Source organism: Schistocerca americana, chromosome 3 (assembly GCF_021461395.2).
Source record: "Schistocerca americana isolate TAMUIC-IGC-003095 chromosome 3, iqSchAmer2.1, whole genome shotgun sequence".
Classification (NCBI taxonomy): Eukaryota; Metazoa; Arthropoda; class Insecta; order Orthoptera; family Acrididae; genus Schistocerca; species Schistocerca americana.
Genome location: NC_060121.1, coordinates 258,074,380 through 258,100,157, shown reverse-complemented (window position 1 = coordinate 258,100,157; position 25,778 = coordinate 258,074,380). Strand labels below are relative to the sequence as shown.

General features: G+C 45.0%; 1 protein-coding gene across 1 annotated transcript in view; it reads right to left on the bottom strand.

The window, feature by feature from the left end:
- Nucleotides 1-25,778, bottom strand: part of LOC124607181 (zinc finger protein sdz-12) — a 70,714-nt gene that overhangs the window by 5,528 nt on the left and 39,408 nt on the right. The window contains exon 4 of the mRNA XM_047139398.1: nucleotides 17,158-17,466. Coding sequence (XP_046995354.1) covers nucleotides 17,158-17,466 — 309 coding nt within the window. The remainder of the gene's footprint in view (nucleotides 1-17,157; nucleotides 17,467-25,778) is intronic.

Sequence of the window (25,778 nt, the reverse complement as noted above, 5' to 3'; positions counted from 1 at the left end):
CCAACCAAAATATCTTCAATTCAGTCACAAATTTATCTACCCTATATAATCACACTGTTGATAATAAATGCTTTTCAGAAATTGAGAAATACTGCATCTACTTGACTGCCTTGATCCATGGCTTTCAGTATATCATGTGAGAAAAATATGACTTGGGTTTCCCACAGTTGAGATTTTTAAAATCCATGTTGGAAGGCATGAAGGAAGTCTCTCTGGTTAATATACTCCTTTACTGTATAGAGGTGGTTGACCACAAAATCCTTCATGGTTGATATGAAATTGCTTCTGTCAGTTATTATTTTTGTGGATTTGGGTAATGCATTATGGAGTTTGATGTCAGGATGGAGTATGCCTTTTTGTAATAGTGCTCTATTTGGCTGTTGTTCATGTACATCATTTACGTGACTTGTGTGTTAGCTATGTACAGATTAATTACATGTGGCATGTGGACTGTTACCGTTAAATTTTTCTTTCATAATAATTACATTTTCCAGTACATAATTACACAGAAGTGGTAGTATTTAATTTTTTGAAATAGCTGCCTGCATGATGATCTTTAGTCTACTCATTCCATTAATCTAATAATCATTTTCTATAATCTAAACGATTTCAGTCTTGGGTACTGAGTGTACCATTTATTTAATGTGTTACCTTTATGAGCTTTTTTATTTCCTGGAGGTATGAATTAATCCAGTTATGTGCTGCTCCCCTAATACCACAATTCAGAATCTTACTAAGAAATTTATCATTATTGCTAGTACTGAAGGATTTTGATTAAGTTTAGGAATGTGCTCAAGGGACGTTCCTGCCTATCTAGGCCCTGTAGCATTTCATTTAGAAAAGAAAAGATCTCTGTTTTGGTAAACTATTTTTTTTGTCCTAAAACCATATTGTGATTCTCTTTTATTTTATACTTTTTTAAAAACCAGAAAGTCTTTTATAAATTGTTCAAAATATAGACAGTAGCAGTATTCTAGCAAAAGCCTCCTTCTCTAATACTTTGGAAAAGACCGGAAAAACCAAAGTGGACCGGCAGCTAAAGTGATTTGTTTATCTTCAGTTTGACAGGTATTGTCAACACAGCGTATTTAAGTTTGTTTCAAATTATATCCTAAGACATTGGCCTTCAGGCAGTCCTATAAGTCAGCACAAGATCTTGGACCCTGCTAGAAATACCGCCACAACCAGCAGAGCTGTTTCTTTTCTCTGATCTGATGAATTTTGTGATGTCCTTAGTGGTTGCATTTTTGAAATGTATGTCTGTAGGTGGTGCATGCAGTGTCAACTGAAGTAAATCTACTGAATATGTATTTGAATATTTCTTAGTGGGGAGAATGTTTGCTGTATTGTATTTGGTAACCAAAGGTTTTACTGTGTCATCGGTTCTGTCACAGCTGTTTTCTGAGGACTCAGTTTCATTTGCATCACTATTTTGGTTTAATAATATCCCAAATTACTTTTTGTTTTATTTTTGGAGTGTCTCATTTTTTGAGTATAGTGCATGTATGTCAATTTTTCAATAACACACTGGAGGATTTGGCAATACCTGTGGTAGTTGTGTATTTCAATTCTTGACTACAGCTTGTCCTTTGTATTAGGAACAGCTCCCTTTTCTCAACACATGATACTTTAATCCCAGGAGGTGTTCATATCCTGTCCTCATTTCTGGGGTTAGTTTTAGAATTAAATTAAGTTTTAGAGTTAAATTTTCCATCTATAATGTCTGTTTTATAAACCCCTTCCAAATGTTCTTCCCATATTTTCTGTCTAAATATTGTGATTGAGTTATCATTTGTGATTCTATGATCAGGATGTAACAGATCAGTATATTTTACTGTCAACATTTGACCAACATGGTCAGATAAACCATGGACTACTGCTTTTATATCCAAATTGTGGTGCAGTACATAAAAAGAAAATGACAATGGCTGCTGCACTACATCCTTAAGTCATTGTAGGGAACTTTGTTGTGGTACATAATCCATAGCTGGATCTCAATAAGTCCAGTCAGCCTTGCTCAGAACTATCTGACAAGATCAATATTAAAGTCTCCCCAACAATGATTCTCCAGCTCAGTCTGCCTGAGCTCATTTTAACAGTCTCTAGCTGCTTTACAAACAAAGTATTTCCTGTTGGCAGCTATTAAAATTTGAGTATTACTATTGTGACAGCATTTAGGGAGCTGTTGAAAATAATACTCATTAACATGCTGATTTAGAGTGACCTCCATGGCTTCCATAGTAGGCACCTCAGTTATTTAGAGGATTCTTTAATGCCTTCCCCAGAGCTACATCAGTGTGGCCATTCCATTTTAAATTGATCCTGACAGTTACTGCTAGATGATTGACAGTTGTGGCTGATTCTAGTAACTCATTGCTGACTGTGTATTCAAATGACATTGGGTCTTTCTGCCTACAGATATGAATGATAGGGGAAATATTTAACAAAGATACTGCAAACAGCAAAGAACAAAAAAATAGAAAATTTAAACTGGGACAAGACAGTTATTAGAAAGGAAGAAGGTGACAGTTTCAGGCAAAGGGTAAAGGGATCATACTAGAATATGCTGAATTAAAGATACCTTGTTATCAATGAAAATTAGTCTATCAAAACAACTAAAAACTGTAACAAAGCTGGTAGCTTCCTTCCAGTTGTTACGTCTTTCTTCCCCCCCTCCCCGCCGAAGTAAATATTATTTTTTTTTAAATTTCATGATATTTTCAATTCTGTCATTTATATGGCATGTTCCCAGTATCTAAAGATTTTGAAGATTGTCTCAGGGTTTGTCCAACATAACTTTATTGTTTATTACATTCTTTTGATTTTCAGAAGTTAATGAGCTAGTTAGTCTGCCACAACAACTGTGTTATTTACAAAATGTCAGTAATTTCAAATCTCATTGTCACTGTTTTTCTGCAAACATGTACACAATTACTAACTTCTTGATAAAATATATGAAAAAGCTATATAAATAACTAAAGCATTCATACAATCAGTCATGAAAATATGTTAGCAACATATTTCACAGTAAGTGTGATCCCTAGTTAACACATCGTTAGTGAAATAGAATCCCATATTTAGGCAAACTAACCAATGTAATTCAACAGATATTATTGTATTATCCAAAAGTCCTTCTGAAAAAGAATCGCCCTCTACTATTCAGTTACTCAGAAATGCAAATCTTTAATTGTAGCATACAAAAATCCTGTAAACAACAGCAGCTAACTCCAGTTTTAATTATTGTAAATTTATAAAAAGCATATGTTGGAAGCCATTTTTAGTCAATCTGTGTTGAGTTTAGAAGCAGTAATACCTGTGTTTGCTGACATTTCAAATGATTAATTGATCAGTGAATGTGTAATTAATTTCATGGACTATGTTAATCATCCAAAAATACTTAATACAAACTGTGACAATAGGACCAGGCTATGACCAGCATTAATTACTGTCCACATCGTGTTCATACCTATTTGAAGGTTGGATCTAAGGGCAGTGATGTAAGAATTTTGATTAGTGATTTGTTCACCGCACTTGAACTTTTGTGAATAGTTACTTCAGTATTACATTACTGCATGCGAACAACCACATTATAGAGCACCAACCAAGTGTAATCAGTGGCTATCTGTTTATCCATGCATAATTTAAATAGAAGAAACTCAATTAGGCCATAAACAATAGGTTATCCAACATCTAAGTGCAAGTAAAGTGTTTGAACTGTAGACTACATCACTAACAACAGCCTACTTTCAACATCCATTTTTCAGTCAGATTCAATGGAGGTGGAACTAACAATGGCATATTTGTACAGAGGATAAAACAGGAACTTATGTTGATTAAACGCCACATTTTTCCAATTCATGGGAAACAACACAATAATTAACAATGAAAAGTATTCAATGATTCAGATCATCGGCGGCTACACCTCACAAAACCCTAGACTTCTTGTGCGGTTCAGTTTTATTGATATCTTCATGAAGTGGCCTCAAGGCCAAGTCACCCTATCCTCATTCCTCCATAGCCTCAGCATCTTCTTCCCCATCCATTTCACCTGGCTTCAGCCCAGCATACCATCTTCCTGGCATTGACCTTCACCTCTTTGACGGCTCCATCTGTACCTCTGTCCATATTAAGTCCATTAACTGTCATCTGCATTTTGACAGCTGTCCCCTTTCTCCACCACAAAATGCTACCCCTGAGCACCTGTGGAGTGATGAGAATTGCTTGCCCAACAGGCTGAATGTCTCACAAAAACTTTCACAGACAGGCACTACCCCACAAGCCTAATCAGCAAACTTTTCTGATGCCATATCCTTATACACCCCTAACGCTCCCACAACCCTCAAGAACCAGCTGCAAGGGAGTACCTCCCTCATCATCCCAGACTGAAGCAACTGAACAAGTCCTTCTCCAGGGTTTCGACTATCTACTATCATGCCCAGAAATCAAGAACATCCTGTCCATGACCCTTACCACTCCTCGTAAACTGGTATTCTACGACCCAAACAACATCCCTATCCCACTCTCACTCCCAATGCATTGCCAAAGGAGTAAAGTACATGTGGAAGAACCAGGTGCAAGAATTCCCCAGTTCATCCCCCCCCCCCCCCCCCCCCCATCCTACTTCAGTTCTGCCCCCCACATCCTACTTCAGTTCTGCCACAAGTTTATCCTGTCCGATCATAGGCAAGGAAGTCTGTGGGAGCAGCCATGTCATATACCAGCTCTCCTACAATTTCTGTACAGCATTTTGTGTGAGCATGACCACCGACTAGCTGTCCACCACTACACTGTGGCCAAGAGCAGAGTTGACCAACCAGTGGTGAAACACACTGCTGAGCACAACATGCTAGAACTCAATGGCTGCTTCACAACCTGAGCCATCTGTTTCCTACTCCTCGGCACCAGGTTTCTGAACTCCGCAGATGGGAGTTATCCTTGAAACATATTCCTTGCTCCCGTAATCCTTCTGTCTTCAATCTCCACTAACCCCCTGGACCCGCACCCTCTACCCAACAGTTTCTGACTCCTCTGTTGTGTCATCACCTCCAAATTTACATCATCATTTTCGTGGAGTGCACAAAAATCATCAGCCTCGGTGTACATGCACCTGCTGCCTCTCCCTGCCACATTGCTATCCTGCACACTTGCTGCCTCCTTCTGAACCACTAGCTTCCCCTGCCTAAACCCTCTTCCCGCTGCCTTCTCTCTCTCTGTCTGCCCTGTTTGACATAACCCCTTACTCCAGTCCACCAGCCAAACTGCAGTCCCAGCAAAATCAGCGCAATGTAGCTGCACAGGTGTGTGTGTGTGTGTGTGTGTGTGTGTGTGTGTGTGTGTGTGTGTGAGAGAGAGAGAGGGGGCGCATGCGCGCACTCAAATCACACTATAGGATTCGTCCAAAAGCTAGCAAAGTTTGCATTCTTCTTTGTGTGCCCGTCAACTACTCAATGCTCCCACTATTTGGAGAATTAGTTACAACAGCATGATAAAAGAAACTACCTACAAGCTAAGTATTTTAGAAACATTCAATTAAGGTTGAATATTCAAATGAATGAAATGTATGAATTATCAGCTAATGCTTGGCCTGAGGAAACACCAAATTAACAATTATGCAACAAATTGTTTAACATGAATTTTCAATCTCTTCATGGCACCAGAAAAGTATTCTTTTGGAACTGTCTCGGGTTTGTAAGTCATAGTCATGTGAGTGTACCCGATCAAATCAAGTCTTGAACACTTTGGCTTGCATCATTTTTGGCAACAGGAAATAGTCCATATGTGACAAAAAGTAGTGGAGAAGGTGAATGGTGTAATGTTGATTTTCAGCAAGGAATTACCTACTGATTCAACAAAAGAACCAGGCATGAAACCTTTCCCTCAGTGGAATCAAATTAACAAGTATTTTACAGAAAGGATAGATTGCTACTCATCACATAGAGGAGGCACTGAGCCGCAGATTGGTACAATAAGAAATAGTGCTAGAAATGCTCAGCTTTCAGACTATGTCCTTTATCAGATGTAGAAATAAAAACACACACTGCCAGTGTTGTACCCAGGCTGTAAAGCGTCTCTGCAACCGTGTCTGTGGTGAGCATCAATCTAGCTGGGGTTGGTAGTAAAGGTATGGATGAGGTGTGGGACAGGGAGTGGGATGGATAGCAGGGAAGAGGCATGTGAGAGTGTGCAGGAATATGGTGAGGACAAGATAGGGCTGCTAGATGCAGTATCAGGAGGCTGTGCCATGGACATTGGGAGGCTGGGAGAGTGGAGCAGTAGATGGTTGTTGGAGGTGTAGGGGACCAAACAGCGAGGTCATCAGTCCCTTGTTTCAAATATACTCCATTCTGCTAACGAGACATCTCAGAAAAGTCAGAACAATAAAACGGAAAAAGGGAAAAACGTAAAAGGGCAGTCACGTTGTCATTGGTAAAAACAAATGAGGGAAGTTGGCAAGAGAAACGAACCCACCACTATGCTGATGCAGCATAAGCAAGACCACCTGTGACTTAAAAGGTACAACTGCTATAATGCAGAAAGTACGTATGGGAATAGAAAGACTAGCCAAGCCTTAAAAAGAAGGGGTAAAAACAGAGTAAAAGGGGAAGAAAAGAGGATTCCAGTCAGGGAGGTGAACCGGGAATCTCTGAACACTGCCTACAGTGGGAGAAACCCAAACACGCACCGCCCTGCCCCAACACCAGAGAGAGATTAAAAACTTTAAAACTGAGAATAAAAACCACTCTCCCGGAGGAAACCGAGAACCAGAGAGACCATCCGCGAATCGTCAGCCAACATCAAAGGTAAAGTGTGGGGGAGTCTGTACTTAACACGCAGAGCTAAAAGAAGGGGGCATTCAACCAAAATGTGGGCCACTGACTGGAAGGCTCCACAACCACAAAGCGGGGGTGGCTCATCACGCAAAAGAAAACCATGGGTCAGCCTGGTATGGCCAATGCGGAGACGACACAGTGTAGTCGAGTCCTTTCGGGAGAGGCGAAAGGAAGAACGCCATGGGCCCGGTGTCACCTTAATTGCACGAAGTTTATTAGACAGTGGAGTAGCCTCCCAAGAATTGGCCCATGACTGTACGAAGTGGGATTTGATGTGAAGCCGTAAATCCACTGCAGGAGGGGTTACGGAAAACGGGGGGTAAGTAACTGCTCCCCCAGCCAAACGATCAGCGAGCTCATTACCCGGGATACCCACATGGCCAGGGACCCAAAGGAAGGCAATAGAACAAGCAGCACGGTGAATATCAGCGAGATGGTCATGGATGGCAGAGACCAATGGATGGCGCGAAAAACACCGGTCAATAGCAAGAAGGCCACTCATCGAGTCCGTACATAACAGAACGCGATTGTGTTGGGATTGTTTAATAAAGGTAAGGGCCCGGGAAATTGCCATCAATTCCGCAGTAAACACCCCACATGTAGGTGGCAGCAGATGATTTTCCGTTCCAACAGAGGACGTGAAGGCATACCCAGCATGATCAACAGATTTAGAGCCATCAGTGTAAAAAACAACAGCATCCCGATACTCCCATAAAATTTGGCGGAAAAAGGTACGGAACACCACCGGGGCGATGGAATCTTTCGGTCCGCGGCGGAGATCCATCCGAAGTCGAGGCCGAGGAACTAACCAAGGAGGGGTGGAGGGGAGGGAGCGAGGAAGACAGGACAAAGAAGGAAGCTGAAAATGACGGTAAAGAGACGCAAGGCGCAGTCCAACCGGTAAACCCGCCCGAGGGCGGGAGTCGGGTGGGCGACGTCCATGGTCTGGGAACAGGATAGAATAGGAAGGGTGAGTGGGAGAAGAACGGATAGTGAGGGCATAAGACACCAGAAGCTGGGACCGCCGAACAGAAAGGGGGGGGATCCCAGCTTCAACCAGGAGACTATCAACAGGGCTAGTAGGGAAGGCACCGGTGGCCAAACGGATACCACGATGGTGGACTGGATCCAGCACGTGCAGTGTGGAAGGAGCAGCTGAACCATAAACTTGACAACCATAGTCCAAACGAGACAGAACGAGAGCACGATAAAGACGGAGGAGGAGGGAATGGTCCGCACCCCAAGAGGAGTGGGCAAGGAAGCGAAGGACATTGAGTTTACGGAAACATCCTACCTTCAGGAGTCTGATATGGGGCAGCCAAGTGAGCTTGTTGTCGAAAAGAAGACCCAGGAAACGAAACTGTGGGACCACAGGCAATCGTTGTGCGTCGAGATAGAGCTCTGGATCAGGGTGGACCGTAGTACGGCGACAGAAGTGGACCACCCGCGATTTTAAAGGAGAGAATTGAAACCCGTGTGAGTGGGTCCATGCAGAGGCACGCCGTATAGCCACCTGGAGCTGCCGTTCTGTAGATGCCATCGAGGAGGAACTAACCCAAATGCAGAAATCATCCACATACAGGGCAGGAGCGACCAAGGGACCGACAGAGGCCACAAGTCCATCGATAGCAATGAGGAAAAGAAGGACACTCAAGACAGAACCCTGTGGGATGCCCGTCTCCTGGGTCCGTGGAGAACTAAAAGCAGTACCAACTCGAACTCTAAATGACCGATGGAGCAGGAACTGGCGGATAAAAATCGGGAGTGGGCCCCGAAGACCCCACTGATGAAGGGTTAGTAAGATGTGATGGCGCCAGGCCGTGTCATAGGCCTTGCGAAGGTCAAAAAACACTGCAACCAAATGGCGGCGCTGGGAAAAAGCCTGCCGAACTGCGGATTCCAAGTGAAGTAAATGATCGATTGGAGATCGTCCCTCTCGAAAGCCACACTGGTAAGGGGACAATAGATCCCGAGATTCGAGGACCCAAGTGAGCCGACGGGCTACCATCCGTTCAAGTAACTTACAAACAACATTGGTCAAACTAATTGGCCGATAGCTGTCAACAGATAGGGGGTTCTTACCAGGCTTAAGGACAGGAACCACAATGCTATCCCTCCACTGAGAAGGGAAGTCACCCTGGAGCCAGATACGGTTAAACACCTGAAGAAGATGTTGCCGTTGTGGAGCACTGAGATGTTGAAGCAGTTGGTTATGAATGGAATCTGGGCCAGGGGCCGTATCATGAGAAGAAGATAGAGCAGAAAGAAATTCCCATTCAGTAAAAGGTTCGTTGTAAGATTCTGGCTCACAAGTGGTGAAACATAAGATGAGAGCTTCAGCCTGCTGTTTTTGATGAAGGAAAGCAGCTGGATAGGAGGCTGACGCTGATGCCACTGCAAAATGGGTCGCAAGATGTTCTGCGAGAACTAATGGGTCCGTACAAATGCCATCTGGGAGGTGAAGGCTTGGGAGGGTGGACTGCCGATGGCAACCTTGGAGAGAGCGAAGTGTAGCCCATACCCGTGACAGAGGGACAGTGGAACCAAGGGAAGAAACGAATCGTTCCCAACATATCCGCTTGCTCTGTTTGATTAAATAACGGGCTTTAGCGCGAAGGCGTTTAAAGGTAGTAAGGCTGGCTACGGATGGGTGCCTCTTGAAGTGTTGCAAAGCTCGACGGCGATCACGGATGGCAATGGCAATGGCCGTACTCCACCACGGGACTTGCCGGCGACGAAATCGTCCAGGTGAGCGCGGGACAGCAAGGTTAGCAGCGCGAACAATCGCGTCAGACACGTCACGTAGGACGTCATCAATACAACCCGACAAAGAGGGAGAAAACTCGACCTGTGCAGTGTATAGAGGCCAATCGGCGCGGTGGAAAGACCAACGAGGTAACCTGTCCATCGGGGAGCGGGAAGGGAGCGTGATAATCAACGGGAAATGGTCACCATCACAAAGGTCGTCGTGTGGCGACCATTGTAATGAAGGGAGGAGAGAGGGAGAAGAAAGAGAAAGATCAATGGCAGAAAAGGTACCATGACCAGCACTAAAATGAGTAGGGGAGCCATCATTAAGAAGGCAACAGGTCGTGGTCTGCAATAAATTGGTCTATAAGAAGACCTCGTCGAGATGGAAGAGCACTGCCCCACAAAGGATGATGAGCATTAAAATCCCCAAGGAGGAGGAAGGGAGGAGGAAGTTGCTGAAGAAGGGTGGTTAAGGCAGCAGGTGTGAGTGTCCTGTCAGGAGGGAGATAAAGATTGCAAACTGTGACTGCAGGGTCTAAGTGGACCCTAACAGCAACCGCTTCCAATGTACTTTGGAGAGGAATCCACGTGCTAGCAATGTCTGTACGGACCAACGTACAAACGCCACCAGAAGCCCGCAAGGGTCCGACCCGATTTCGACAGAAAACACGGAACCCACGGAGGGTCGGTGAGTGAGCATCAGTAAAATGAGATTCCTGGAGAACCACACAAGCTGCAGAGTAGGACGAAAGAAGGGATTTCAATTCCGGAAGGTGACGATAGTAGCCATTACAATTCCATTGGAGAACCACAGAATGATGGGTTAAATGAGGGCGGAACACGCTAAAACCAGTCATACCGCCGGGTCCCCACCCATCACCGACAAGGAGGGGGCGACATCCACGAACGACAGGTCAGAATCCGGTTGTGAAGTCGGGGAAGGGACCTCCGGTGACACCAGAGGCTCTTTGTCCCGGGACTTATGTTTCTTCTTCTTTTCAGGCTGAGAACGAGGAGGGCTGTGTGGCATAAAGGAGCCAGCTGCAGCAATATCAGGAACAGAGAGAGACCGGGTGACCTGCGGGCCCACAGCCCGCGGCTCTCGCGGTCGCCGCGCGGCAGCAGACCTTTGACCTGGAAGGTGCCGGGAAGGGGCATCTCTGGAGAGGCGCCCTTGACCGGCAGACGCCCAAGGAGTGGGACACTTCTCCGGCTGGGGAGGGGGAGCAGTGCCCAGAGGAGAAGGTGTGGGAGCCGCAGGGGAGGGGGGGAGGAGAGGGGTCCGGGATGGGGGTAAGGAAGGGGGAGGAAGGGGTGAAGATGTAACCAAGGCGTAACTAGATGTCATGGACACAGGGTGCAGTCGTGCATATTTCTTACGGGCCTCTGTGTAGCTTAAACGATCGAGGGACTTATACTCCTGTATCTTTTTTTCTTTCTTATATACTGGGGAATCTGGTGAACGTGGAGAATGACTACCATGACAATTTACACATACAGGAGGGGGAACACAGGGACTCCCCTCATGGAGTGGACGTCCACAGTCACCACAGAGAGGGTCCTGAGAACAGCGAGAAGACATGTGGCCAAAACGCAAGCACTTAAAACACCTCATAGGAGGTGGGATGTACGGCTTCACATCGCAACGATACACCATAATCTTAACTTTCTCAGGAAGGGTATCCCCTTCAAAGGCCAGGATAAAGGCACCAGTATCAATACGATTATCTTTAGGACCCTTCTGAACACGGCGAACAAAGTGAACACCCCGCCGTCCGAGATTGTCCCGAAGTTCCTCATCAGTTTGAAGGATGAGGTCCCTGTGAAAAATCACACCTTGTACCATATTTAGAGACTGGTGAGGGGTAATGGACACAGGAATTGTGCCAAGATGGGTACAGGCACAAAGGGCCGCAGATTGGGCAGCTGAAGCGGTTTTTATCAGCAACGAACCCGACCGCATCTTGCTCAGGGAGTCCACTTCGCCGAACTTGTCTTCAATGTGTTCCACAAAGAATAAAGGCTTGACACTGGTGAAAGTATCCCCATCAGTCCTGGTGCAAACTAGATAACGGGGGAAAGGTTTTGCGCCTAGACGACGGGCCTGACCCTCTTCCCAGGGGGTAGCCATGGAAGGGAAGGCCGAAGGGGCAAGAGAAGCAGCACTTGAGGAATCAGTACCACGCAGAGAGACGGCCGCAGAAGAACGGCCAGAGTTTTGGACCCGTATGCGTTTCATCTGCATAGCGTCCGCCCTGATACCACCCACTCCGATCAGGGGCTCTCCTCACGGGTGCCACCCAGCCACAGCAAGGGCCGTCTGGCACGGCGGCCATTGCCGGGAGTTCCGATGCTCCAGGATGACAAGCAACCACTCCAAGGCATGCATGAGGAGGTCACAGCTCAGGTATCAGAAGTGTGATCCCTGTGTGTTCAGGGGGCTCAACCAAAAGGGTACATAGCGACCCCACCACACGGGCTGGCTACCGTGCTGGCTATGCACCCTAGCATCAAACAACGACGTGAAAGAAAAGGTCGAATGTACTAGGAGGGCGCACGTCGGAGACACTAGGTAAGGTGCTCTTCCCCAAATGGCTCACACTACGGAGGAGAAATTTTGTAATGGAGGTCAAACCCCAGAGGGGGACCAAGGAATGCCAAAAGGAGGAGACGATTACGCAACAAAGCCGGAGTGTAAAACCAACAGAACCAAGAGGATAGCGGGGCCAACGTAAACAAGGACACCAATAGAGGGAGAGGAGAGGGCGAGGGGAAAGGAGCATGGAGGGGAAAGGAGGGGAAGAGAAAGGAAATGCAGCCCGGGAGAGAAAGAAGGCTGCAATGGCTCGGGGCCCCGTGCTCGCCACGCACGTATCCAAAAAAGAGTTGTGGACCCCCTGGGGGATGGAGCAGTAGAGAGGGGGAAATGACTAAGCACATGTGTTGAGATAGAAGATATGTGTAGTGTATGTATAGTGCTAGAGTAGGAACATGGAAGAGGATAGGCAAGCAGAGGACAGGGACTAGTAAAGTTTGAGGCCAGGGCTATGGGAATGAAGGATATGTTGCAGGGACAGTTGCCACTGCACAATTCACAAAAGCTGGATACAATGCAGTTGGCATGGGAGGTGAAGTAGTTGTTAAAATGAAGCTCGTCGTGTTGGGTGGCATGCTCAGCAATTGGAAGGACGAGATGTCCTTTGGCCATAGTTTGGCAGTGTAAATTTTTGTGGACAGACAGCTTGTTAACAGTCATGCGCTCATAGGCTGTGGCACATTGTACATCACACTGCTGCTTTCACACGTGGCCCTGCCATTTCCGTAGAAGGAGATGCCTGTTACAGTAGTGGAGTACATGGTAGTGGGAGGATGTAAAGGACGGGCCTTGCATCTACGTTTATTGCAGGGATGTAAGCCAAGAGGCACGGGCTTGGAAGAAGGGGTGGAGTAGAGTTGGACAAGGATAATGCATAGGTTGAGGGGGCAGTGGAACACGACTCAGAGAGGGGTGGGTAGGATAGTGGGGAAGATATTTTTCAATGCAGGGAAAGATGACAGGGAGTCGAAACCCCGGAGGAGAAAGTGATACAGTTCCTCCATTCCCTGGTGGTACTAGGTTGCAAGAGGAGTGCTGCTTTGTGGCTAGAGAGTGGTATGTGCAGGATGGTAGGTGACTTTGACTTGGAAGACAAGGCACAGGAGATCAGCTTCTGGGCAAGGCTGGGAGGATAATTTCAATCTATGAAGGCCCAGTGAGACCCTTGGCATATTTGGAGAGGGGCTACTCACAACAGCTGGTGGAATGACCTTGGGTGGCAAGGCTGTGTGGAAGGGGCTACTTGGTGTGAAATGGGTGGCAGCTGTCAAAGTGGAGATATTGTTGGTGGTTGGAGGTTTTATGTGGATGGGCGTACCGATGTAGCCATCCTTAAGGTGTAGGTTGACATTGAGGAAGCAGCTTGTATGGACTGAGGAGGGCTTGGTGAAGTAAACAGGGAAGACAGTGTTTAGGCTCTGTGGGAATGTGGATAGGGTGTCATCACCCTTAGTACAGATCATGAAGGTGTCATCAATGAATCTGAACTAGGTGAGAGGTTTAGCATTCTGGATGGTTAGGAAGGATTCCTCTAGATGGCTCATGAATAAGTTATTATAGGCTGGTGCAATGTAGGCCCCCACTGCTGTACCATGGATTTTTTTGTAGGTGAGACTTCAAAGGAGAATTAATTGTGTGTGGGGATATAGTTGGTCAAGGTGACCAAGAAAGAGGTTGTATGTTTGTGGTCAATCAGGCAATGAAAAAGGTAGTTTTCAGTAACAACAAGACTATGGGCGCAGGGGATGTTAGTGTAGAGGGAGGTGCTATCAACAAAGGTGAGCAGGGTGCTGGATGGTGAAGGAACATGAATTGTGAAGAGTTGGTGAAGGAAATGGTTGGTGTCCTTTACATAGGAGGGTAGGTTACAGGCAAGAGGATGAAGGTGATGGTCTGCCAGGGCAGAGATTCTCTCTATGCGAGCACTGTAATTAGCCACAATAGGGCGTCCAGGGTGGTTGGGTTTATGTATTTTGAGAAGCATGTAGAAGATGGGAGTGCGGTGAGTGGTGGGGGGTGATGAGGGAGGTTCTGGGATGAGGTCTTGAGATGAGTCTAAGGACTTGAGGAGGGAATGCAGATTGTGCTGGATTCCTGAGATGGGGTCACTATGGTAGGGCTTGTATATGGACAAATCTGACAGGAGTCCCTTTGCTAGGTAATCCTTGTGGTTCATAACCACAGTTGTGGAGCCTTTGTCGACAGACAGGATTATAAGTTCAGGATCAGTTTTTAGGTGGTGGGTTACAGTTATTTCTATGGATGTTGGGTTGGATTCCATACTGAGGGATTTGGGGGATGACGAGGAGTTCAGTGTTGAGGTTAGGAAATTGTGGCAAGTTAACAGGGGATGGTATAGGGGCAGTGGGGGCAGGGAGGTGGATCACAGTTAAATTGAAGACTAAATTGAGTCAGGCAGGGCAAAACATTGATTTTGGATTGAGTATAATGGGTAGGGCTCGTGGTGAGAAAGCATTTCCACTGTGGGGACCACAATAAGGAGAGAAGGTCTTTAACAAGCCCAGCATGAGGACTGATTTTTCTGTGGTAGGCCTACTCAGGGTTTTGGCGCCAGGTTCATGACTGCTGCAAGTCTGCTTAGGTTCTGGATTCTGCAGGGTAGTGGGAGGGAGTTTCTGAGTGTGTGGTAGATGTAATATGTCTGCAAGGCAGGGTTTGTCAGCTATGAAGGGTTGTGGGAGAGGTCTGATGGGTTCTTGTAGTGGCAGTGGATAGTAGTAAAAGGTGTGAGTATGAGATGAACAGATTGGATAGTTCTATGAGGTAGCATTGTGCATGTTGCTCTAGTTCTTGGAATGCAAGGGTTTCAATCGGGGAGACAGGATGCAGGAATTTGGGATTACAGAGTATGAGAATTTTATGAACAGAAAGGTTGGTTGGTTTGGGGAAGGAGACCAGACAGCATGGTCATCGGTCTCATCGGATTAGGGAAGGATTGGGAAGGAAGTCGGCTGTGCCCTTTCAGAGGAACCGTCCCGGCATTTGCCTGGAGTGATTTAGGGAAAGCACGGAAAACCTAAATCAGGATGGCCGGATGCGGGATTGAACCGTCGCCTCCCGAATGCGAGTCCAGTGTCTAACCACTGCACCACCCCGCTCGGTATGAACAGAAAGGAGGTAGTGTAGGACTGATATGGTTTTGCAAGACTAGTTTAATGAGGACTATGGGCTGATGAAATTCAAATAGAGGTCACTTGTAGAGGGAGGGGACGCAGCTAGTGGTAAGGCCATTTGAAGGCATTCCATGAGCTACAAAATGCCGGAACAATATATGGGACTGGGTTCTGGTTAGGGGTAGGAAGACATTTCTGTATTGGTGCAGATGGAAGGTGCAAGGACACATAATGGGAAAAAAAGTAAAAAATACATAACATCACCTCAAACACATGGGAAAGTCACAAAAAGGACAAAATGGATGAACTATAGTGAAAGAAGATGAAACCTGATTAAGTAGGACCTTTAGTGAAAACCAAAAGTGAAACAATAAATAAAAAGTTGGTAATTTAATGGGGTGCAGGTTAGTGGGTGGATATATGTGAAGACAGGGGGCAGCTGGTATAATTGGATAACTGGATTAGGCAGTACAGGAAAAAACATGAAAATACCTGAGGGTGAATGGAGGTAGTGGGATTAATTTGTAGGGCCAAGGATAATTACACTGGCAGGAAGAATGTGGAACACAATGGGTAGTACCTACAATCTATGGGGCATGTAGCCCTGTGTTGTGCATCCTCAAGACAGTTGACACAGGATGACTTGAAAGTCAGAGCTTCACAGGCAGCGTTTTAAGCAGTGGATAGCATGTTCAGTTTGAAAGATGGCAGCAAAGCACAGGAAAATAGGGAGAGAAAAGGACAGGTACAGAGTAACGTAATGTGATACAGAACAGTAACAAAGAGAACAGCACTGGGTTCAGGATAGAAGGCAAACTGTTAGGCAAAATCAAACAATGGGAAGTTTAGAATGAACTTTCCATTGTTTAACAAGTATTTTCATACTTCCTGATAGAATTTATTATTACTGTTCTACCTGGACACCCGTTCAGCTCCATTTTTGAAATTGCAGCTTTTCCAGTCATGGAGTTGCTACATTAGCCTATTCATAACTCTAACATTTTACATGAGGACCATAGATAAAATACGAAGTCTAGTCACAAGTAATAATTGTGTCTAAGAATTTCTCCTCATAGTCAATCACGAATAACAAGTACTGATTATGAGACTGAACTGTTCATTTGCTCCTGTATTAGGGCATTTGGAACATGGCTTGCACTCAGTTTCTTACTGTCTTCTTATAAGATCCACAAAACCACTGGGTTGGGGATGTTTAGCATTTCTCTTACCTCTGATTTTTCTGATCCAAGTTCTCATTGGCTGACCACTTTGTTCATCATCCCTCACTGTCTTCTGACTGTCACAAAACATTTGTGCCATTTAGTAACAGTTACCCTATGTAGTACCAACACACTGAACACTGTCTGAATCAGTTCAACTCTTTTTTTGTTGAAAGCTCAACTTTGCAGCAACAGTCTATTGCTAAATCTAATGTTTGTCTTCCTTATCCATCTCAAAGTCACACACATACACAAACCAGGTTATACAAGACATCCACATGTCTATCAATATGGCTGTTCGAAATGGTGCAAGCTACAAAGTTCAAAAGTTGTGTGATAAATAAGGTTAACAGGAAGGCTACAAAGAAATCAGTGGTGGGAAATTATCGAGAGCACTGTGTACAGTCATCAGGAGTAGTGCAAGAAACTACCCAAAGTATGATTTCCACTTCACGACAGTGCACATACAATCGGTTTTCCTGAACATTGTGAAAAAAAAAAGTATATATATATTTTAAACTTTGAATGAGGAATCATTGTGCAAACCAATTGAGTGATTTACATAACATATAGCATGCATGTGACTGAAATGTTTAAATGCTAGAACTGAAAGCATTGGAGTTTACCTTTACAAGACTTGGAATGCCAGTTGAAGATGCAGACTGGAAGTGCACCTGCCCATCAGGTGTTGTTGTGCTTAGATTGACAGGCAGTGGCCCAGGATCAGCAGCTGACACTGGCTCTTGCTTGATGGGAATAAGTGAAATGGAAGGTGCCACAGCCACACTTTCTGCATCTTTTCCATTATGACTACTGGATGGTGCATTGGAGTTGGAGTCTGCTGAATGTGGTGATCCAGGACATGGGCAGTCTCCATTAAGATGCTGGGATGATGATTGACTTTCAGAGACAGACTGGGACAAAGGCTGCTCACACTGCAAGAATAAATTCAGTTTTTGATATGTCATTATTGTTTGAGGTGGAAATAGGACAGAAAGTCATATACTCTCACAACATAAAAAGCACTGAACAAATCAGACAAAGAAATCATAAATCACATTAATATCTTTTGAATTTATTATTGCCACAACAAAAATAACTAAGGCCATCTTTTCCATTATAGCTATATTATCAAAAAGGGGAACACATTCTGAAAATAATTACAATCAACACACTTAAGCAAATAATTCTGCACTTGATGTATAATTAGAATTGCTTTCCAGGTTAAGCAATAAAAATATTATGTAGACTTGTCACAAAATATCCTGGAATGCTCACATTTACAAATCAGCACATGTTCTATTTCAACGTCAGTTATGGCTAATGATAAATGTTAGTTTCCAGTAAAATGTGATATACATGATTTCCATCTGATCTCTGAATCACAGTCTATGTTACAAAACAAATTCCTTAACTTGGCACATAAATTTTCAATAAGCTGCCCACATGCGTACACCAGGAATTATGAAACTGCAAAAACTCCAAAATAAAATATAACTGTATACTTATTAGACACCTCTTCTACACATTACGAATATCTGCAAAACCACATTAACATTTCAGGAAACAATATTCATTGGGGACTAACCTCCACTCACACAATAGACAATAAATGATACATTTCAGCAGTATATGATGCAGATCTATTCACAAAGTAATTGTTAAGATTGTAATACATCTACATCTGCATCTACATACATACTCTTCAAGCCACTATATGGTGCCTGGCACAACTATTCATTTTCTTTTCTGTCCCAGCCATAAACAAAGCAAAGGAAATATGACCATCTATATGCCTCCATACTAGCCCTAGTCTCTCTAATCTTATCTTCACTGTCTTTATGTGGAATGTACACTGGTGGCAGTAAAACTGTTCTGCAGTTAGCCTCAAATGCCAGCTCTCTAAATTTTCTCAATAGTGCTCCTTGAAAAGAACATCGCCTTCCCTCCAGATATTTCCATCTGTGTTCCCGAAACATCTCTGTGATACTTACTGTTGTTCAAACCTACTGGTAAAAAAATCTAGCAGCCTGCCTCTGAATTACTTCAATGTCTTCCTTTAATCCTACCCGATGCAGCTCCCAAACACTTGAACAGTACTCAATGTGAGATGCTAATTTGCAGCTATTTCAGATATAAATAAATGTGAAGACTGCAAGATAATTACATATTATTAAACAAATACAGAATAATATATTTTTGTCCAATAATCAATATAAGTTGCCAATTTTGCCAAGACACGATAAGAAAAACTTGCAATTTCACCCTTGGCATTTGTTTTCAAATTTCACCTGAAAATGTTAATGATGATGTTGAATGTGCCAGCATCACTGACCAACTGTAGTTGGTTTGTGTTTCCATGTGTGTGAAGAAACAGTAGTGTTGTGATTGTACATACTTTTAAACAGCGATCAGTCTTGTTCCTTTAGTAGAAGTAACTTCTGGAGTGCCACTGGAAAGTGTGATGGACCCTCACTGTTCATGTTGTAAATCAGCATGGCAGACAATATTAACACTATACTTAGACTTGTTGCAGATAATGCAGTTATCCATAAAGAAGTACAAAATATTACACAGATTGGCAACATGCTTTAAATATTCAGAAATGTAAAAGTGGACACTTCACAAAACAGAAAAACATAGTATAACAACAGTATCACTGAGTCACAACTGGAATCAGTCAACTCATGAAATGTCTGGGAATAACAATTTGTGCTGATATAAAACGGAATGTTCACATAGGCTCAATAGCAAGTGAAGTATGTGGCAAATTTTGGTTCATTGGTAGGATACTGGAAAACTGTAGTTATTCTACAAAGCAGATTGCTTACAAAACACATGTGCAACCCACCTTAGAATATTGCTCAAATGTGAGAGGGACCATAACAAATATGACAAACACAGGATACTGAATGTATACAAAGAAGAGTATAATGGAATTGATAAAAAACTGAACTAGGAAACACTAGAAGACAGATGTTGACTATCCTCCAAAACTCTACTTACAAAGTTTCAAGAACGAATATTCATTAAGGAATCTAGACATATACTACAGTCCCCTACATATCCCTCTGAAAGATACTACAAAGACAAGACTAGACTAAGTACAGAGCACACAGAGGCATTTAAACACTTATTCTTCCTGCACTCCATGTGTAAATGGAACAGGAAGAAACCTTTATATGTGGAGCAATTGTTAGTACCCTCTGCCATGCACTTCACAGTGGGACGTGGATGTAAATTTGCACACAGTTCAAAGGCAGGCCATTAAATTTTATACCACAAGATGCATTTGACATCAAGGAAAATAGCACACCTGGATACTGATAATTAAATGTGTTTAACTTTTGAATGAAGCCTGGTAAATCAGACCCACGAATCTGACACAATAATCGTGGTCACTACTTCCAACGTTGATGACAATTCTATAGGTTCAGTTCCACAAAAAATGCAGCCTAATAATCCCATACAGAAAGAGGCAGCTACTGACATTTTACAAGCATGTCACATCAAATCTTATGAATGGTGATCTGAAAAAAAAGTAGCTACAATGGTCTGAGAAAAGTGATTGTTAATGAGATTGTGACTGCTTTTTCCAAAAGTCAGGTATATGACCCAATTTTCTTCAAAGAAAGAACTATTATGGAACACATGTACTTGGATACTGGTTAAATCCACAACCAATGCTAGAGTAGGACAAGAGTTCATTTTCCAAAAAAAAAAGGTGACCCATTACACTGATATAAGAATGTCCAGGAACATTTAAACATACTGCTGTAAGCACAATCGATTAGTTACACATCTGCCACAGACACCTTCTGCACATGACCTTTCCAGCCACTAATTTATTTAAGGTGTGGTTTATTCCCCTGGAGTTACATCCCTTCACATCTAGTCAGGAAGTCAGGTGCATTACTACAACCACTGACAACAACACACTAAAACACTGTAAGAGAAATTCCTATTCTGATGGATATCAGCATTGTTATTGCATGATATTTCAAAAACTTGACTCATTATCTTCAACAGGTGCTACCTAAGACTGCTAGTTGAGCGGAATAGATCCAGTGTTTGTACCTACGCTCTTCCTCCTTCCATCATTTGTTCCCGGTATTCCCTCTTTGGTCCAGAGTGCCTGTCTGTGGGCTAGCACTCTCGTTTTCAGTTTGCAGCTAGTTCCAGATGTTCTCTCTGCAGTCTGCTACCACTAGAAACATTTTTAGGCATTCCCTCTGTAGTTTGATGTGCAAGGCCAAGCGCTGGTATTTCATCTTCAGTCCCATGCACACATCTGTACAATGGCTTTCCATTTTTGATCTGGTGTAATTCTATGTATTCCCTTTGCAATCCACTTCTACTAGAAGCATCCTGCAACATTCCATCTTTGGTCCAATATGCCTGCTGCTTATCTGGAGTTTCCTTCCCATGTCCACATCCTCATTCTCCATTTTGTGGAGTTCTGCTGCTGCTACTGGTGTCCCATTGCATTTTCAGAAACTCCAGTGCAGGATTCCAGGCTCTACTGAGTCGATACCCAGTGCCCTGATTCAGAAATTTTCCATCACCTTTATCTCTATAGTGTCTCATACAACAATGTCTCAGTATCTGGTGGCCTGTGCCAGAACCCTCATTTAATTATCGTTCATGGAATGGTTGAACAGACAATGCTCAGCAATGATTGGTTGGTTGGTTGGTTTAAAAGAGGGGGAAGGGACCAAACTGCTAGGTCATCAGTCCCTTGTTCCAAATAAAACAATGCCACAAGGGTGAGAATAAAACAAGCGAGACTGACAAAACAAAATGGAGAGAATGGAAAAACCACAAGAACGACGGAATGGCAACAAATACTTAAATGGACAAAAGGGGAGAAGAAAACCACAGAAACACAAGAAACAGGTAGAAGAGATTAAAATGAGAAAACAGATTACCATGGCTGGCTGACCGCGAGAATAAAAAGGAGAAGCCAGCCCACTCTGTAACACATTAAAACCTCCACACTAAAAGCACTATGATGAAGGACACAGAGGGAGAAAGGACATGTGCTAAAACTTAGATCAAATGATAAACCAACCCTCATGAATAAAACATAAAACTAAATCAGCCGTTGAGGTGTTGTCAGATAAAATTAGCGGCAACGAGTCCAGTAACCGAAGATTCCGTTGCAGGGCAGTCAAAGTTGGATAGTGCACCAGAATATGGGACACTGTCAACTGGGCGCAGAATCGACACTGAGGTGGGTCTTCACGGCACAGGAGGTAGCCATGGGTCACCAAAGTGTGGCCGACAGAGAATCACAGAGTCACTGCGAGAGGTACGCATGGAGGACTGCCACACATTCATAGTCTCCCTAATGGCACACAGTTTGTTGTGCGTACTGAGACTATGCCATTCCGTCTCCCAAAGTTGAAAAGCCTGGCGGCATAAAAACGAATGCAGGTCAGTTATTGGAATGCCGATCTCTATAAGTGGTTTCTGTGTAGCCTGTTTGGCAAGCCTGTCAGCAAGTTAGTTGCCTGGGATTCCGACATGTTCTGGGGTCCACACAAACACCACTGAATGACTGGACCATTCCAGGGCATAGAAGGATTCCATGAACGGATGTGCTCAAGAGCACGAGATATAGCCACCATCTGTGCAATGAAAACACTGCAGCCATTGGGCAAGGAATGCTGTTCACTATGTTCTCCAAGGACATACGCGAAGCTGACATGACCACCAGCCATCGAGCCATCGGTGTAAACCACTTCATGGCCTCGGTACATGTCAAGAATTGAGAGGAAGTGACAGCGAAGAGCCGCGGGGTAAACTCAGCTCTTTGGGCCATGTGAAAGGTCCAGGCAAAGCTGCGGCCTAGGTGTACATTATGGAGGTGTATGTGAATGGACCTTGAGTACAGGTGGTAAAGGCAAGGACTCCAGTTCAGATAGAAGGGATTGGACGCAAACTGCAATTGGAAGCCCTGACCTGGATTGCCGATGCGGGAGATGAACCGTCATGGGTGGGAAAAGGAGATGGTAATTTGGAAGCACAGGAGAACTATGAAAGAATGAAATGTAACTGGCGAGCAGTTGCACACGCCTGACCTGCAATGGAGGGACTCCAGCCTCTGTCAGGATGCTGGTCACTGGACTCGTGCTAAAAGCTCCCGTCCCTAGTCAAATGCCACAGTGGTGCACTGGGTTTAATAAACGCAATGCTGGGGGCACTGCTGAACCATAAACCAGACTCCCATAGTCAAGATAGGATTCAACAAGGGCTCTGAAGAGCTGCAGCAGCGTAGAGCAATATGCACCCCAGTTGGTGTTGCTCAGGCAGCGGAGGGCATTGAGGTGCTGCCAGCACTTCCGCTTAAGCTGACGAAGGTGAGAAAGCCAAGTCAATCGGACATCAAAAACCAGTCCTAAAAATTGATATGTCTCCACTATAGTGAGGGGATCGTCAGTAAGGTAAAGTTCTGGTTCTGGATGAACGGTAAGATGCCGACAGAAGTGCATAACACACGACTCTGGGGCCGAAAACTGGAAGCCGTGGGCTAGAGCCCATGACTGCACCTTGTGGATGGTTCCCTGTAGGCACCGCTCAGCAACACCAGTACTGGTGGAGCAGTACAAAATGCAGAAGTCATCTGCATACATAGAAGATGAGACAGAGGGCCCTACAGCTGCTGCTAGACCATTAATGGCCACTAAAAAAAGAGATACACTCAATACAGAGCCCTGCGGGACCCCATTCTCCTGAATATGAGAGGAACTATGGGAGGCACCAACTTGGACATGGAAAGTATGAAGCAACAGGAAATTCTGGATAAAAATTGGGAGTGGGCCTCTGAGACCCCACTCATATAATGTGGTAAGGATATGATGTCGCCAGGTGGAGTCATATGCTTTTCATAAATCAAAAAGATGGCAACAAGGTGTTGGCATCTGGAAAAGGCTGTTTGGTTGGCAGACTCGAGGGACACAAGATTATCAGTGGTAGAGTGACCCACATGGAAACTGCCCTGGCATGGAGCCAGTAGGCCACATGACTCCAGGACCCAACCCAACCGCCGGTACACTATATGTTCCAGCAGCTTACAAAGCTATCCACATCAAGCGGGTTTCTGACAGGTTTGCGCACTGGTATGATAGTGCTCTCCCACCTGTGTGATGGAAAGATGCCATCGCACCAGATCCAGTTGAAGATCACGAGGACATTTCGCATATAGTCAGACGAGAGATGTTTAATCATCTGATTGTGGATATGATCTGGCCCAGGAGCTGTGTCGTGGCAATGTGAAAGAGCACTGAGGAACTCCCAATCTGTAAATGGGGCATTGTAGGGTGCACTGTGGCATCTACCGAACGAGAGAACTTTCCTTTCCACACGCTGCTTGAGAGTGCGAAAGGTGGGGTAATACTCCGACGCAGAGGCGCAAGCATGGTGCTCAGCAAAGTGCTCAGCAATCACCTTTGTGTCGGTAGATAACACGTCATTTATGTTAACTCCGGGAACACCTGTTGGGGTCTGGTACCCAAAAACTCATTTGATCTTTGCCCAGATTTGGAAGGTGACGTATGGCACCCAATGGTCGAGACATATCTCTCCCAACACTCCTGTTTCCATCTTTTGATAAGCTGGTGAATGCGGGCACAGAGCCATATAAGGCTATGAGGCACTCCAGGGAAGAGTGCCGCTTATGCTGCTGTAGAGCTCGCTGACGCTCCTTAACTGCCTCAGCGACTTCTGGCGACCACCAAGGCACTGTCTTTTGCCAGAGCACCCTAAAGAACAATAGATCGCGTTTTCTGCCACCAAAATGATTGTTGTAGTTACCTGCACAACCACCACATCGATGTTATCATGTGGTGGAGATTCAACGGTGGCAGCAGAGGTGAAAGCGTCCCGGTCTGCCTTGTTTAAAGCCCATCTGCATACTGAGGTGTCTGTGGGCCTGACGCCGGGGCAGTGACAGGAAGATGGGGAAGTAGTCACTACTACACAGGTCTTCATGTGCTCTCCAGTGGATAGGTAGGAGAAGGCCAGGACTGCAAACCAAGAGATCAATGGCCAACAATGTGCCATGTGCGACACTGAAATGTGTGTGGGCACCTGTATTTAAGAGGCAGAGGTCGACTTGCGACAGTAAATTGCTGACATCTCTGCCTCAGCCAGTAAGCACGGTGCCACCCCACAAGGAGTTATGAGCGTTAAAATCTCCCAAAAGTAGGAAAGGTTTAGGGAGTTGATCAATCAGTGCAGCCATTGCGTTCAGGGGTACTGCACCATCTGGAGGAAGATATACTTTGCAGACAATTATTTCCTGCGTCATCCTTATCCTGACAGCCACAGCTCCCAGAGGGGTTTGAATGGGTACCGGTTCACTGCATACTGAGTTCAGGACATAGACACAAACTCCACCTGACACTCCATTATAGTCACTACGGTTCTTGTAGTATCCCCTACAGCCACGAAGGGCAGCAGTCTGCATTTCTGGGAACCGGTTTCCTGAAGAGCAATGCAGAAAGCAGGTATAAAGCTTAAGAGTCGCCATAGCTCAGCCAGGTGGTGGAAAAAACCGCTACAGTTCCACTGGAGGATGACGTTATCGTGATGATGGGAAGGCATGAAGTGCGCAAGGAGGCAGGTTAGGCCTCAGGGTCACCTGGTGCCTCCGACTGAGTATTTGTAGCCATTTCTATGGTGGATGAGGCATCAGTGAGATCCAGGTCCGCAGGGGACACTTAACATCTCCATCACATCCTCAGATGCAGAACTGATAGGGAGTGGTGGTGTTAGGGCAACCAGAGGGTCCTGTTTCTTAGCAGACTTCTCCTTAGTTTGCTTGCTCTCTCACTTCTCTTTAGGGGCTTGCTCGGAAGATTTCCCTGAAGCAGCTTCAGGCACAGAGGAAGACCGTGAAGCTCTTCGTCCAGCAGCTTTTGGCTCCTTGAGCCATAGGCGAGTGTCCGCCGTGGCATTAGTGGAGACCTTGGGAGAGAGGGCCCCAGGGGACCCCTTCCACACGAGAGGAGCCAGAGGAAGCTGTTGCTCCACCGGCAGGGGGGAGGGGACCAATGTCCCCTGTGTTTGGGGAGGGCCTTGCTCCAAAAGTAGGTGCTTTGGGAACAACGGAGGAAGATTTGCTCCCTACCATCAAGGTGGTGTACGTATTCTGGTGGCATGGAGGGCCCACTGTTCATGGCACAGAGTGAGGAACCACTGGCACTTGGGACAGTGATGGTGACGTAGCTGCAGCATATGTCGA